The sequence below is a fragment of the Diadema antillarum genome, unplaced genomic scaffold, assembly GCF_040938485.1.
Source record: "Diadema antillarum isolate AM-2024a unplaced genomic scaffold, OU_Dant_1.0 scf00000102, whole genome shotgun sequence".
Classification (NCBI taxonomy): Eukaryota; Metazoa; Echinodermata; class Echinoidea; order Diadematoida; family Diadematidae; genus Diadema; species Diadema antillarum.
In genome coordinates, this window is record NW_027270991.1 from 425,155 (window position 1) to 441,302 (window position 16,148).

The 16,148-nt window shown below is 40.0% G+C and overlaps 2 protein-coding genes across 2 annotated transcripts in view; both read left to right on the forward strand.

Annotated features, from left to right (window-relative positions):
• Window positions 1–1,096: 1,096 nt before the first annotated feature.
• On the forward strand, window positions 1,097–11,855 carry LOC139718918 (uncharacterized). The gene is made up of 3 exons (XM_071630368.1): window positions 1,097–1,258; window positions 2,474–2,641; window positions 11,463–11,855. Exons 1-3 carry the CDS (start codon window positions 1,169–1,171, stop codon window positions 11,637–11,639), a joined length of 435 nt encoding a protein of 144 aa, XP_071486469.1. The 5' UTR covers window positions 1,097–1,168; the 3' UTR covers window positions 11,640–11,855.
• Window positions 11,856–12,852: 997 nt separating this feature from the next.
• LOC139718921 (uncharacterized) overlaps window positions 12,853–16,148 on the forward strand; it is a 50,571-nt gene continuing 47,275 nt past the window's right edge. Inside the window, exons 1-2 of the mRNA XM_071630372.1 lie at window positions 12,853–13,020; window positions 15,929–16,096. Of these exons, the coding sequence (XP_071486473.1) occupies window positions 12,931–13,020; window positions 15,929–16,096 (258 nt within the window). The 5' untranslated portion in view covers window positions 12,853–12,930. The remainder of the gene's footprint in view (window positions 13,021–15,928; window positions 16,097–16,148) is intronic.

The window sequence follows — 16,148 nt, forward strand, 5'->3', positions numbered from 1 at the left end:
TTAATACAGAAGGATTGTAATCATTCGATCAGAAACTGTTTTTCTTTTTTAATAAAATGAAGGAATAAATGGGTGGGGTTTCCCAAGTACACAAAACAGTCCTTCCAATTAAGGTCTACTGGAAATTGAAAAGGAGATGCTGCCATAACCCCATAATCCTATATAACTTTAGGTGTCACTCTATAGAAGATACATGTACTAATATAACAAATGTGGATGGTAGTGGTTTCTTTAATTGAAAAGATAGTGAAGATTTTATGTGTAAAATTAAATAGAAAACATTATTGAGGCAATGTCATCGTGTCTACTTATTGAAGTGATGGGTGTTTTCATCTGTGTTTTACATCATCCCCCTCCTCTTCACTCAAAAGCTACAATCTATAAGTCTTCATTTCATGATCTACCTCTCGGTGCAGGCAAGGGTTGTGTTAAGAGAAAAAAATATATGAAACATATCTATACGTAATATGTATATGTATATGTATATGAATATAATAGGGATATCTCAGTTTCTATGAGCAAATGGAATCGTAATCATCATCAATACCTGTATGATATTACTTTCAATTCTACAATATCTGGAATCAATCTGACACGTTGAAGGACCTTTATTGAGGCGATGCCATTTTATTTTCTGCCGGAAGAGATGGGTTTTTATCATCAGTGTTTCAAATCACCCCCGCCCCCCTTTCGCTCCACAGCTCAAATCCATAAGTCCACATTTTATGATCTACCTCTTGGTGCTGCCAAGGTTTGTGTAAAAAAAAGAGCACCTATTACCCACCAAACATTAAGAATCTGAATTCATGGGTTTTTACTTGTGGTGTAGATTGTTGCTTTGTTCAAACTTACAGTTATGTGTCCACAATGTTACATTATGTCTTCAGAATGAAAATTGTTACAATCCTCCGTGCCAATCGGTCGGGATCCTTATTAGAAAATATGTACTCTTTGTTTATGTGTTGTTCGTATTTGTGTGTGTTGGAGGGAGGAAAAGTGATGAAAACATGGAGGTATTATATTCACACTGACAGGATAGTCTTCCCTTAGTATTTTATGTTATTTCTAACCCTCTTCATGTACTGCACAGCTGGAATCAATCAAACACTCTGGAGGACTTGACATTTCTGCTGCTGCATCAGAGGCATATGCCAAGAGTATTTGCACCATGCCAAACCTTAAGACTCTGGAGCTAGAGGAAGTCAGCCTACCCGAAGGTTTCTTTCTTGCCCTCAAGATACCAGCATCAGAAGCAAGGGTATCTTAATTTGCATTTGTTATATTCCAGTGTTATATCGTATAGTGGGCCATAGAGGAGAGATTCATGTTGACCGTTTTGATTAGAATCGAAAATGAAAGGAATTACAAAGTTTTCTTTAATACAGAAGGATTGTAATCATTCGATCAGAAACCGATTTTTTTTTCTTTTTCATAAAATGAAGGAAGAGATGGATGGGGTTTCCCAAGTACACAAAACAATGATTCCAATATTAAGGTCTACTGAAAATTGAATAGGAGATGCTGACATAACCCCACAATCCTATATAACTTTAGGTGTCACTCCTTTGATGCATGTACTAATATTACAAATGTGAATGGTAGTGGTTTCTTTAATAGGATAGAAAAAATAGTGCAAGATTTTTTTGTGTAAAATTAAATGGAAAACTTTACTGAGGCAATGTCATCGTATGTACTTACTGAAGTGATGGGTGTTTTCATCTGTGTTTTACATCATCCCCCTCCTCCTCACTCCACAGCTACAATCTATAAGTCTTCATTTCATGATCTACCTCTCGGTGCAGGCAAGGGGTGTGTTAAGAGAAAAATATATATATAAACATATCTATACGTAAATGTATATAAATATGATAGGGGTATCTCAGCTTCTACGAGCATATGAAATCGTAATCATCATCAATACCTGTATGATATTTCCTTCATTTCTACAATAGCTGGAATCAATCTGACACGTTGAAGGACCTTTATTAAGGCGATGCCATTTTATTTTCTGCCTGAAGAGATTTTTTTTTTTATCTGTGTTTCAAATCCCCCCCCCCCCTTTCGCTCCACAGCTCAAATCCATAAATCCACATTTTTCTTTTTCATGGTCTACCTCTTGGTGCTGCCAAGGTTTGTGTAAAAAAAAAAGAGCACCTGTTACCCACCAAACATTACGAATCTGAATTCATGGATTTTTTTACTTGTTCCGTAGATTGTTGCTTTGTTCAAACTTACAGTTATGTGACCACAATGTTACATTATGTCTTTAGAATGAAAATTGTTACAAGCCTCCATGCCAATCGGTCGGGATCCTTATTCGATAATATGTACTCTTTGTTTATGTGTTGTTCGTATTTGTGTGTGTAGGAGGGAGGAAAAGTGATGAAAACATGGAGGTATTATATTCACACTGACAGGATAGTCTTCCCTTAGTATTTTATGTTATTTCTCACCCTCTTTCTGTACTGCACAGCTGGAATCAATCAAACACTATGGAGGACTTGACATTTCTGCTGCTGCATCAGAGGAATATGCCAAGAGTATTTGCACCATGCCAAACCTTAAAACTCTGGAGCTAGGGGAAGTCAACCTACCCGAAGGTTTCTTTCTTGCCCTCAAGACATCAGCATCGGAAGCAAGGGTATCTTAATTTGCATCTGTTATGTTCCAGTGTAATATCGTATAGTGGGCCATAGAGGAGAGATTCATGTTGACCGTTTTGATTAGAATCGAAAATGAATGGAATTACAAAGTTTTCTTTAATACAGAAGGATTGTAATCATTCGATCAGAAACTGTTTTTCTTTTTTAATAAAATGAAGGAATAAATGGGTGGGGTTTCCCAAGTACACAAAACAGTCCTTCCAATTAAGGTCTACTGGAAATTGAAAAGGAGATGCTGCCATAACCCCATAATCCTATATAACTTTAGGTGTCACTCTATAGAAGATACATGTACTAATATTACAAATGTGGATGGTAGTGGTTTCTTTAATAGAAAAGATAGTGAAGATTTTATGTGTAAAATTAAATAGAAAACATTATTGAGGCAATGTCATCGTGTCTACTGTCACGACTCAACCCAATCACCACATCATGACAATCAAATGTTCCGCTCCATTCCTGGCAGATCGCACCCAAACCATCACAACAATGTTGCAAAAGACCACGATTGGGAAGCCATGTCTTGATCTGAGAGCGATAACTTGCTGCGGACCTCTTTATTGGTATTAGCCTTGTTCAAGGCGCATCACATCTCCCCCCTTAAGACGGGAAGTTATGGAAGAACTTTCCAGTCAAACTGCAAACAGTCGTTACAAACATGTTCCGAAACACAATACATAAAAAATGCACAGTTGTGTGTTCATACACTAAAGTGGATTCTTCACATAAACAAGCTCAAACTTAATGAGCCTTATCAAAACCTTTCTTGAGCGTAGGCTAACTGTCTAAATATAGACCCACTACCTGCTCGGAACAAGCATGTGCGTATACGCGCAAAACTTTACAACCACAACATTCCTTCTTTTCTTTTTCTTTTTTTTTTCTGCTTGGTCATAAATCATGAAGCATGTATTCTCTTTAGCTTTCCTGAAATGCTTATGAGTATCAAATGGCCAACATTTCAAACACCTAGTCAAAGTCTAAGAAATGCTGCTGGTTCAGAACAAAATACACTGTACTTGTATCATGAAAACAATATACCATAAATATGGACAGATCAAACTTCTATCTTAGCTTGATGTGCATATGCTTGAGAAAAAAAACGCTACACATACCACTGAATAACCTGCATACACTGATAATCATGCAGTTTGCATAATGAACTTCACACATTTTTGTCGTGATTATATGTCACCAATAACAGAAGTAATCTTCCATTCACTATACTTAATAACCATTTTTTTACATGGTGAGCTTGTAGCAATCTCAACTTTATTAAAAAGCTGATATAACAATGTGTTCTGCTCAACGGTTTGGTCTGACAAACATCTCTACATTTCTAATTCCTTGACACTTCTGTTCAAGTACTGTAAAGCCTTGTTCGTCAAGACAATAAATGCATGTACAGTGACTAGAGTATAGCAAAACAATGCAATTAATGAACACCTGTTATACTCTCTCTGTTTCTGAAACAAGATATCACATGAATATAACCTGGTTATGTCTGTACACCTGTATGGTCTCATGAACCTTACACATTCACAACATTATGAATATCATAGTGTCATAATTTCACTCAATCGATATCTATGCTATGGAAAATGTGTATAATTGGTCAACTCTGTGATACCACAAATATTCCAACTCTTGCAAATTAAGCATTTGAAGAGAAGCAACGACAGCTTTTGTGTGTTTGTGTGTGCTTTCTGCAAAAAGCAATGCAACTTAATTTGCAGTTCCAATTAATACAATGTCTACATTTTACACTGTATCAAAATATGCTGTATTACTGAAAACCCTTTTCTTCAGCACATAAAGCATAAAACATAGCAAAACTCATGCTATATCACTGGAAATGATTTTGCCCTATTTTGGTGCAAAAATCATGACAATTTGGAAAACATGCTGCTTTTCCCATGCAGACAAGAACAAATTATAAATACAAATTAAAACAGTGTACACAATGTTTGTGTCATCATTTCAAAACAAGAACACTCTTTCTTTGACATGAGAAATATCCTTCTCTTACAATAACATGGAAACACATTTCTTTTGTCTGGTATTGTTCATGCTTCCAAGTCATCACCAGTCTGTTATCTCTGGACATTAAGCACATCTGTGTCCTTTTGTCCCATCCGTGGAAATACGCGTACTTCTATCTTATCCACGGGACAAAGCGTCTGCAATGACATTGTCTTTTCCGCGTACGTGCTGTATCACAAGGTTGTACTCCTGTAGCACTAGCGCCCATCTGGTTAGGCGTCCATTTTTGTTCCTCATTCGCGACAGGAACACAAGCGGATTGTGGTCTGTGTACACCAGCACTGGATACTTTGTAGTGTTCAGGTACACGTCAAAATGACGAAGAGCCATGACGAGCGCTAACGTCTCCTTCTCGACAGTGGAGTACCGTCGCTGATGTTTGTTGAATTTTCTGGACATGTACGCGACGGGATGGTCAACTCCGTTGTCGTCCTTCTGCATCAGGGCTCCTCCTCCTCCTGTGTCACTCGCGTCCACCATAAGAATGAACTGCTTGTCGAAGTTCGGCGCTGCAAGAACCGGAGAACTCGCTAGCATCGCCTTCAGCCGGTTGAAAGCAACTTGACAGTCATCTGACCAGTCGAACTGCGAGTCTTTCCGCAACATGTTGGTGAGCGGTGTTGCAGCATCAGCAAAATTATGGCAGAACTTCCGATAATAGCCAGTCATGCCCAGAAATCGTCTCAGCTCTCGCTTACTCTGTGGGCGGGGAAAGTTCAGGATCGTCTCCACCTTTGCTTCAACAGGCTTGACGGAACCATGTCCCACAATATGACCCAGGAACACGACTTTTGCTCGGGCGAACTCACATTTCCTCAAGTTCACCGTAAGGTTGGCACTGGTCAAGCGGTCAAACAGTGCTCTGACTCTCAGAAGGTGGTCCTCCCATGTATGGCTGTACACTATGATGTCGTCGAGATACGCCTCGCATCCCACCAAGCCAGACGTGACGGTGTTGATGAGTCTCTGGAATGTAGCGGGCGCGTTCTTCATCCCGAACGGCATCACTTTGTATTGGTAGAATCCGTCAGGAGTCACGAATGCAGACAGTTCTTTCGCTCTTTCACTGAGGGGAACCTGCCAGTACCCCTTCAAAAGGTCAAACCTACTGACGTATTTGGCATTCCCTACGCGATCAATACAATCATCGATGCGGGGCAAAGGGTACGAGTCTGACTTTGTTTTCGAATTGAGCAACCTGTAATCCGCACAGAAACGCAAAGAACCATCCTGCTTTGGAACCAACACACAGGGAGAACTCCATCCACTCTTACTGGGCTCAATAAGGTCATGTTCAAGCATGTATTGAACTTCCTTCCTCAGAACATCCATTTTCAATGGATTCACACGATATGGGTGTTGCTTGACAGGGGAGGAGTCCCCCACATCAACATCATGCACCACCACACTAGTACGACCTGGTACATCACTGAAGAGGTGTTCATACTCATGGACTACATCCATCACCTGAGCTCTCTCTACTCCTGGAAGATGAGATAATGTGTCAGATAGATTTGCTAACACCTCAGAATTCTTCAACATCAACTGCGGAATTTCCACATCATCACTCTCACTGTCTTCACCATCCACTTCACAACCGATTCCAACTGTGGCAACAGGCTTTTCTTTAGCCTCTTCTACATTTTCAACATACTCCTTTAGCATGTTGACATGACAGAGTCGTCTCCTCTTCCTCCTATCAGGTGTCAGGATGATGTAATTGACATCACTCACCCTTTTCTCAACCACATATGGCCCTGCATATCTAGCCTTCAAGGCATCTCCTTGAAGAGGGAGCAACACAAGAACCTTAGAACCAGGCTCGAAATGCCTCTCTTTCACCTTCCGATCAAACAGTCTCTTCATGTTAGACTGGGCTGCCTTCAGATGACCTGCAGCTAATTCACGAGTACAAGAAAGTCTATCCTTGAACTGACACACATAGTCCAATAGGTTGGACTCTGGCTCAACCAAGATCTTTTCTTGCAAGATCTTCAAGGGACCACGAACTGAATGCCCAAAGACCAGTTCAAAAGGACTGAATCCAAGAGATTCCTGGACCGATTCTCGAACTGCAAACAAGAGGAGAGGAATACCCTCATCCCACTCTTTCTCGTGCTCACTGCAGTACACACGCATCATATTCTTCAAGGTTTAGTGAAAGCGTTCAAGAGCTCCCTGGCTCTGTGGATGGTAAGCACTTGAGTTCTTACATTCTACACCTAACTCACTCATCACCTGTTGGAAGATTTTGGATGTGAAATTAGACCCTTGGTCTGACTGCACACACTTTGGAAGTCCTACCATTGTGAAGAACTTCACAAGAGCTTTACTGACATTCTTGGCAGTAATCGTCCGTAATGGAATTGCCTCTGGGAAGCGGGTAGATGCACACATCATCGTCAGCAAATACTGATTACCCGACTTTGTCCTTGGAAGAGGACCGACACAATCCACAATGACCCGACTAAACGGTTCTTCGAAAGCCGGAATTGGCCTTAAAGGGGCAGGGGGAATCTTCTGGTTTGGCTTGCCAACTACCTGACACACATGGCAAGACCGACAAAACTCTGCGACGTCATGTCGCAAACCTGGCCAGAAGAAATATCGAAGCACCTTCTCTTGGGTTTTGTTGATCCCCAAATGACCTGCCAATGGTGCTTCATGGGCAAGAGATATGATCTCCTTCCGGTACATCTTTGGTACCACTACTTGATGAATATCTCGAAAATCCTCATCACTTGTGGCATCAGGAGGGCGCCACCTCCTCATCAAGATACCATCCCTCTTGTAAAACTTCACAGTTTCATTCACTTCCTCATCCTCAGGTACAAGTGACTGTGCAAGACGCACTATTTCAGGGTCTTTGCCCTGCAATTCAACCAGACTCTTACGAGAAATCTCTGACATTTGACCATGGTCCATATGTGCATCATCACTGCTGCTAGACTCTTCAAGTCTAGAGAAGAAAGTATCAGCCAAGATATCCTCTTGCTCCTCTTTCTCCAGTTCACGAGCCATTGACCTGGTAACAGCACATGAGGGAAACACATCAGGCATATCCTGAACCAATTTCTCTGTGGCTTCGTCAACCACGGGTGTCTTACTTGGGAGAAAGTGAGGCAAAACCTTCTCTCCAGCGATATCATTGCCGAGCAATAAGGTGACACCTTCGACTGGCAATGTAGGCAAAATACCTACTACAACTGAGCCACTGACAAGATCGCTCTTCAATTCAATATTATGAAGAGGCACTCGGACACTCCCACCTTCAACTCCCCTCACAAAAACTTCTGAATCCACAGAAGATTCAACCGAAAATGGCAATGTATTTGCACACAGGAGACTCTGTGATGCTCCTGTATCCCTCAAAATGTGAACCTGAACCTGCTCACTATCAGGCGTCAAACTAACATACCCTGAAGATATGAAAGGTTTGTAATTCTCTGCCACCCGTTCAAACGATGGCAGATGCTCTGTGCGAGTGATAGCAAAAGCATCTGGCAATGCTTTGGGGTTGCTAATCCCCTCTTTTTCTCGCTTCTTCTTCAACTTCCAGCAAGCTGACATCACATGTCCGTCCTTCTTGCAATAGAAGCAAGCCTTGTTCGGCTTTTGATCAAGATCGGGCTTGGGAATGCTTGGAGCAACAGCTCCTCTTCTTGGCACACCCTGGCCTCCTTTCTTGCTTGAAGAAAGTTTGAAAGTACCCTTGTGGGTAAGCACATACTCATCAAGGAGGACAGCAGCTCTCCTGGCACCATTCACTTCCCTTTCCTCCAGGTACTGCCGCTGATCTGGGTGAACACACCTCTTCACCTCCTCTAACAATACCAACTCTTTCAGTTTGTGGAAATCATCAACACCAGACGACCTTAACCAGTGTTCAAAATGGGTCTGCTTGTGTTGCACAAAATCAACAAATGTCTGATCATCCCGTCTCCTATAATTCCGAAACAGTTGCCTGTGGGCTTCCGGCACCAACTCGTACGCCCTGAACACGGAACTCTTCAAATTCTCATAGTCAGAACACTCTTGGATAGTGAGAGACGCATAGACCTCTTGGGCCTTCCCTACCAGCGAGCTCTGTATCAATGTCGGCCACACTTCCTTGGGCCATTCTAAACTCACAGCCACTTTTTCAAAGTGCTGGAAAAACTCTTCTACCCGGTCTTCACGAAATTTCGGAACCAATTGAGATTGCCTTAATGCATCAAATTTTGATGACTTTGCTGAACTGCCGGAAGAAGGTTCATTCGATTTTGCATCGATTGACTTGATTTCGAGTTCTATTTTCTTTGCCTCGACTTCCAGCTGCTTCATCCGAAGCTGGATCTCAATTTTCTTCAATTCACTTTCTGCAGGGGTTACCAAAGGTGTGATAATTTCACCATCATCTGTCCCTGCTTCATCCTCTGACAAAGAGGCAGGCCAGATACCAGTATTGGTAAAAAACTCAGAAATTGTGTCCTTGATCTCTGCTTTTCGATCCGATGTTTTGATCGGGATTTCTAAAATCCGAGCAACTTCCACCAGTTCTGCCTTCCTCAGGTTATTAAAACCTTCTTGAGTGGGTTCATCAACAAAGCTCTGCACGACATCAGCCATTGTGGGAATATCAAAATCAAAACTTGCAAGAAGTCACAAATCCTCACAAAACTACAAAGCCTTAACAAAAGAAATGCACTGCATATGAGTACACATGTACGCATGAACCCAGTCACATGCGCAGAACAGGCAAAAATGTTCTACGATAAGCAGAAAACATCAAAATCCCTAAGCCTTCGAATCAGGCATACAATCAGAACACCACGACATCACATTAGCATGTGATCTAAGGTCATAAAATGAGTATACACACTCACTACAAACGACCACATAGCACGATTGTGCAAACCAAGGAAAATATATCAAAGCCTTTAACCGAGGCTAATCTTCCAGAAAATTCGGCGTGACCCGTAGCCAATGTGTACGCAAGCCCCCACACATACACATCCAGCAATACGCACACTCACAAACTGCACTAGCCCTACACACGACGCGCTAGACCGACCGACCGTCTGCGACTACAAAACACGTGCGAGCCCAATGCGCAATACCCACGCTATGCACTATATACGCACACAACTGAATTGGTCTACACAAGACCTTCATGCAAAAACGACAAACGTTCCAAACGTGAGAATCCTCACCAAAATCTGCACTAGGCCTTCACACAGAATGTAGCCTATACAACTACTAACACAGTCAATGACTGCCAAAGCCTACGCAGCATAAATGTTATACACAACGTGCACAACCAAACGTGAGAATCCTCACCAAAATCTGCACCAGGCCTTCACACAAAACGTAGTCTAAAAACTACAAACACAGTCAATGACTGCCAAAGCCTACGCAGCATAAATGTTATACACAATAAATGTGCACAACCAAACGTGAAAATCTTCACCAAAACGCATGTGGCCTGTCAAAACCAACATGCAAACAATGCAGGCCCAATACATAAGCCTGTCATCGACGCTATACACTTGTCTACATACTAAAAACAAACGTGTACAGCCAAACGTGAGAATCCTCACCAAAACGCATGAGGCCTAACAGAACCTACATGCAAGCAGGTACATAGGCCCGATACGACATGAGCCTATACACCATCGACGCTATACACTACGTACTTACAGCACACGTGTACAACCAGACGTGAGAGTCCTCACCACAATCCGCATGGAACATGCGAAAGAAAACGGCTTGTCTGTTCATTCTCCCGGACAAGCCCCCAATTTGTCACGACTCAACCCAATCACCACATCATGACAATCAAATGTTCCGCTCCATTCCTGGCAGATCGCACCCAAACCATCACAACAATGTTGCAAAAGACCACGATTGGGAAGCCATGTCTTGATCTGAGAGCGATAACTTGCTGCGGACCTCTTTATTGGTATTAGCCTTGTTCAAGGCGCATCACACTACTTATTGAAGTGATGGGTGTTTTCATCTGTGTTTTACATCATCCCCCTTCTCTTCACTCAACAGCTACAATCTATAAGTCTTCATTTCATGATCTACCTCTCGGTGCAGGCAAGGGTTGTGTTAAGAGAAAAAAATATATAGAAACATATCTATACGTAATATGTATATGTATATGTATATGAATATAATAGGGATATCTCAGTTTCTATGAGCAAATGGAATCGTAATCATCATCAATACCTGCATGATATTACTTTCAATTCTACAATATCTGGAATCAATCTGACACGTTGAAGGACCTTTATTGAGGCGATGCCATTTTATTTTCTGCCGGAAGAGATGGGTTTTTATCATCATTGTTTCAAATCACCCCCGCCCCCCTTTCGCTCCACAGCTCAAATCCATAAGTCCACATTTCATGATCTACCTCTTGGTGCTGCCAAGGTTTGTGTAAAAAAAAGAGCACCTATTACCCACCAAACATTAAGAATCTGAATTCATGGGTTTTTACTTGTGGTGTAGGTTGTTACTTTGTTCAAACTTACAGTTATGTGACCACAATGTTACATTATGTCTTCAGAATGAAAGTTGTTACAAGCCTCCATGCCAATCGGTAGGGATCCTTATTCGATAATATGTACTCTTTGTTTATGTGTTGTTCGTATTTGTGTGTGTAGGAGGGAGGAAAAGTGATGAATACATGGAGGTATTATATTCACACTGACAGGATAGTCTTCCCTTAGTATTTTATGTTATTTCTCACCCTCTTCATGTACTGCACAGCTGGAATCAATCAAACACTCTGGAGGACTTGACATTTCTGCTGCTGCATCAGAGGCATATGCCAAGAGTATTTGCACCATGCCAAACCTTAAGACTCTGGAGCTACAGAATGTCAACATAGACGACGGTTTCTTTCTTGCCCTCAAGACATCAGCATCAGAAGCAAGGGTATCTTAATTTGCATTTGTTATATTCCAGTGTTATATCGTATAGTGGGCCATAGAGGAGAGATTCATGTTGACCGTTTTGATTAGAATCGAAAATGAAAGGAATTACAAAGTTTTCTTTAATACAGAAGGATTGTAATCATTCGATCAGAAACCGATTTTTTTTTCTTTTTCATAAAATGAAGGAAGAGATGGATGTGGTTTCCCAAGTACACAAAACAATGATTCCAATATTAAGGTCTACTGAAAATTGAATAGGAGATGCTGACATAACCCCACAATCCTATATAACTTTAGGTGTCACTCCTTAGAAGATGCATGTACTAATATTACAAATGTGAATGGTAGTGGTTTCTTTAATAGGATAGAAAAAATAGTGTAAGATTTTTTTGTGTAAAATTAAATGGAAAACTTTACTGAGGCAATGTCATCGTATGTACTTACTGAAGTGATGGGTGTTTTCATCTGTGTTTTACATCATCCCCCTCCTCCTCACTCCACAGCTACAATCTATAAGTCTTCATTTCATGATCTACCTCTCGGTGCAGGCAAGGGGTGTGTTAAGAGAAAAAAAAAATACATATAAACATATCTATACGTAAATGTATATAAATATGATAGGGGTATCTCAGCTTCTACGAGCATATGAAATCGTAATCATCATCAATACCTGTATGATATTTCCTTCATTTCTACTATAGCTGGAATCAATCTGACACGTTGAAGGACCTTTATTAAGGCGATGCCATTTTAATTTCTGCCTGAAGAGATTTTTTTTTTTTTTTATCTGTGTTTCAAATCCCCCCCTCCCTTTCGCTCCACAGCTCAAATCCATAAATCCACATTTTTCTTTTTCATGGTCTTCCTCTTGGTGCTGCCAAGGTTTGTGTAAAAAAAAAAGAGCACCTGTTACCCACCAAACATTACGAATCTGAATTCATGGATTTTTTTACTTGTTCCGTAGATTGTTGCTTTGTTCAAACTTACAGTTATGTGACCACAATGTTACATTATGTCTTTAGAATGAAAATTGTTACAAGCCTCCATGCCAATCGGTCGGGATCCTTATTCGATAATGTACTCTTTGTTTATGTGTTGTTCGTATTTGTGTGTGTAGGAGGGAGGAAAAGTGATGAATACATGGAGGTATTATATTCACACTGACAGGATAGTCTTCCCTTAGTATTTTATGTTATTTCTCACCCTCTTCATGTACTGCACAGCTGGAATCAATCAAACACTCTGGAGGACTTGACATTTCTGCTGCTGCATCAGAGGAATATGCCAAGAGTATTTGCACCATGCCAAACCTTAAAACTCTGGAGCTAGGGGAAGTCAGCCTACCCGAAGGTTTCTTTCTTGCCCTCAAGACATCAGCATCAGAAGCAAGGGTATCTTAATTTGCATCTGTTATGTTCCAGTGTAATATCGTATAGTGGGCCATAGAGGAGAGATTCATGTTGACCGTTTTGATTAGAATCGAAAATGAATGGAATTACAAAGTTTTCTTTAATACTAGAGGTGGGCTATAGATGGTCAATTTTAGGTAATATTTTCAGAACATGCTCATCACACCTTAGTTTGATGACTTTTTGCCTACTGACACCATTTTTGAAAAAAAGAATGAAAAAAATGCAAAATCCGGGGTGCCCTGGCCGAAATCGTAAAAAATCCAAGATGGCCGCCGTTTGGGCTTTAAAACTTACATTTTTGGCTATAACTCGGCTATTTTTCGGTCTATTTTGATGGGTTTGGTGTCTAACCCCATGTTTTAGGGGTCAAGGAAATGGATTATCATGATAATTTTAGTGGAAAACCTAAGCTTCTACATGAAACTAACCTTTTTCCCATATTTAGGGTTAAATTTCCTTCTCCTTTACCCCTACCCCAACCGCCATTTTTTTCCTTTTTTTTTCCGCATTTTTTTCAAGTCATTTAAACTACCATACTCTTAATAACAAGTTCTAGCAATCCATTTTTTTTTCTACCGACAATACAGCAAGAAATATACAAATAACTTACGGTATACATGTATGTGTCATGCCAATACTGGTACGTGGCTGGTGCATTCAGAATGCATGGTAACTGTGGAACCAGTATTAAATACTGTACAAGTATCTGCTATATAATGTCCATTAACATTTTGGTTCTAAGACCTTTAACAATATAAATAAATAGATATAATAAATAATAACAAATAGCTTACATTATACATGGTTTACATATGTGTCATGCACATATCGGTATATAGTGTGGTTTGTGCATTCAGGATGCATGGTACACTGTAACAGAAGCCAGTGCTTATACTGTATCTGCTTTGTAGTGCTGATAAACATTTGGTATTCACACCTGTAGTGCATGACACATGTTAACCATGTATAATGTAAGCTATTTGTATTTCTTGCTGTATTGTTGCAAGAAAACACCATATTGATAGCTAGAACTTGTTATTAAGAGTATGGAAGTACTTAACATGACTTGAAAAAAATATGGAAAAAAGTGCAAAAAATGGCGGTTGGGGTAGGGGTAAAGGAGAAGGAATATTTATCATTATATCTATTTATTTACAGTATATTGTTAAAGGTCTTAGGACCAAAATGTTAATGGTCACTATCAAGCAGATACAGTACAATACTGGTTCCACAGTTATCATGCATTCTGAATGCACCAGCCACATACCAGTATTGGCATGACACATACATGTATACCGTAAGTTATTTGTATATTTCTTGCTATATTGTCAGTAGTAAAAAAAAAACCCAGATTGCTAGAACTTGTTATTAAGAGTATGGTAGTTAACATGACTTGAAAAGAAATACAGAAAAAAGTGCAAAAAATGGCGGTTGGGGTAGGGGTAAAGGAGAAGGAAATTTAACCCTAAATATGGGAAAAAGGTTAGTTTCATGTAGAAGCTTAGGTTTTAAACTAAAATTATCATGATAATCTGTTTTTTTGACCCCTAAAACATGGGGTTAGACACCAAAATCATCACAATAGGACGAAAAATAGCTGAGTTATGGCCAAAAATGTCTTTTTAAAGCCGAAACGGCGGCCATCTTGGATTTTTTACGATTTCGGCCGGGGCACCCCGGATTTTGCATTTTTTTCATTCTTTTTTTCAAAAATGGTGTCAGTAGGCAAAAAGTCATCAAACTAAGGTGTGATGAGCATGTTCTGAAAATGTCACCCTCTATAGCCCACCTCTATAAATACAGAAGGATTGTAATCATTCGATCAGAAACTGTTTTTCTTTTTTAATAAAATGAAGGAATAAATGGGTGGGGTTTCCCAAGTACACAAAACAGTCCTTCCAATTAAGGTCTACTGGAAATTGAAAAGGAGATGCTGCCATAACCCCATAATCCTGTATATAACTTTAGGTGTCACTCTATAGAAGATACATGTACTAATATTACAAATGTGGATGGTAGTGGTTTCTTTAATAGAAAAGATAGTGAAGATTTTATGTGTAAAATTAAATAGAAAACATTATTGAGGCAATGTCATCGTGTCTACTTATTGAAGTGATGGGTGTTTTCATCTGTGTTTTACATCATCCCCCTCCTCTTCACTCAACAGCTACAATCTATAAGTCTTCATTTCATGATCTACCTCTCGGTGCAGGCAAGGGTTGTGTTAAGAGAAAAAAATATATAGAAACATATCTATACGTAATATGTATATGTATATGTATATGAATATAATAGGGATATCTCAGTTTCTATGAGCAAATGGAATCGTAATCATCATCAATACCTGTATGATATTACTTTCAATTCTACAATATCTGGAATCAATCTGACACGTTGAAGGACCTTTATTGAGGCGATGCCATTTTATTTTCTGCCGGAAGAGATGGGTTTTTATCATCAGTGTTTCAAATCACCCCCACCCCCCTTTCGCTCCACAGCTCAAATCCATAAGTCCACATTTCATGATCTACCTCTTGGTGCTGCAAAGGTTTGTGTAAAAAAAAGAGCACCTATTACCCACCAAACATTAAGAATCTGAATTCATGGGTTTTTACTTGTGGTGTAGATTGTTGCTTTGTTCAAACTTACAGTTATGTGTCCACAATGTTACATTATGTCTTCAGAATGAAAGTTGTTACAATCCTCCGTGCCAATCGGTCGGGATCCTTATTCGATAATATGTACTCTTTGTTTATGTGTTGTTCGTATTTGTGTGTGTCGGAGGGAGGAAAAGGGATGAAAACATGGAGGTATTATATTCACACTGACAGGATAGTCTTCCCTTAGTATTTTATGTTATTTCTAACCCTCTTCATGTACTGCACAGCTGGAATCAATCAAACACTCTGGAGGACTTGACATTTCTGCTGCTGCATCAGAGGCATATGCCAAGAGTATTTGCACCATGCCAAACCTTAAGACTCTGGAGCTAGAGGAAGTCAGCCTACCCGAAGGTTTCTTTCTTGCCCTCAAGATACTAGCATCAGAAGCAAGGGTATCTTAATTTGCATTTGTTATATTCCAGTGTTATATCGTATAGTGGGCCA

Coding starts and splice junctions, on each gene's coding strand:
- LOC139718918 (XM_071630368.1), top strand. CDS start 1,169: ATGCCAAACCTTAAGACTCTGGAGCTAGAGGAAGTCAGCCTACCCGAA. Junction 1,259..2,473: donor TACCAGCATCAGAAGCAAGG/GTATCTTAATTT, acceptor TGTACTGCACAG/CTGGAATCAATCAAACACTA. Junction 2,642..11,462: donor CATCAGCATCGGAAGCAAGG/GTATCTTAATTT, acceptor TGTACTGCACAG/CTGGAATCAATCAAACACTC.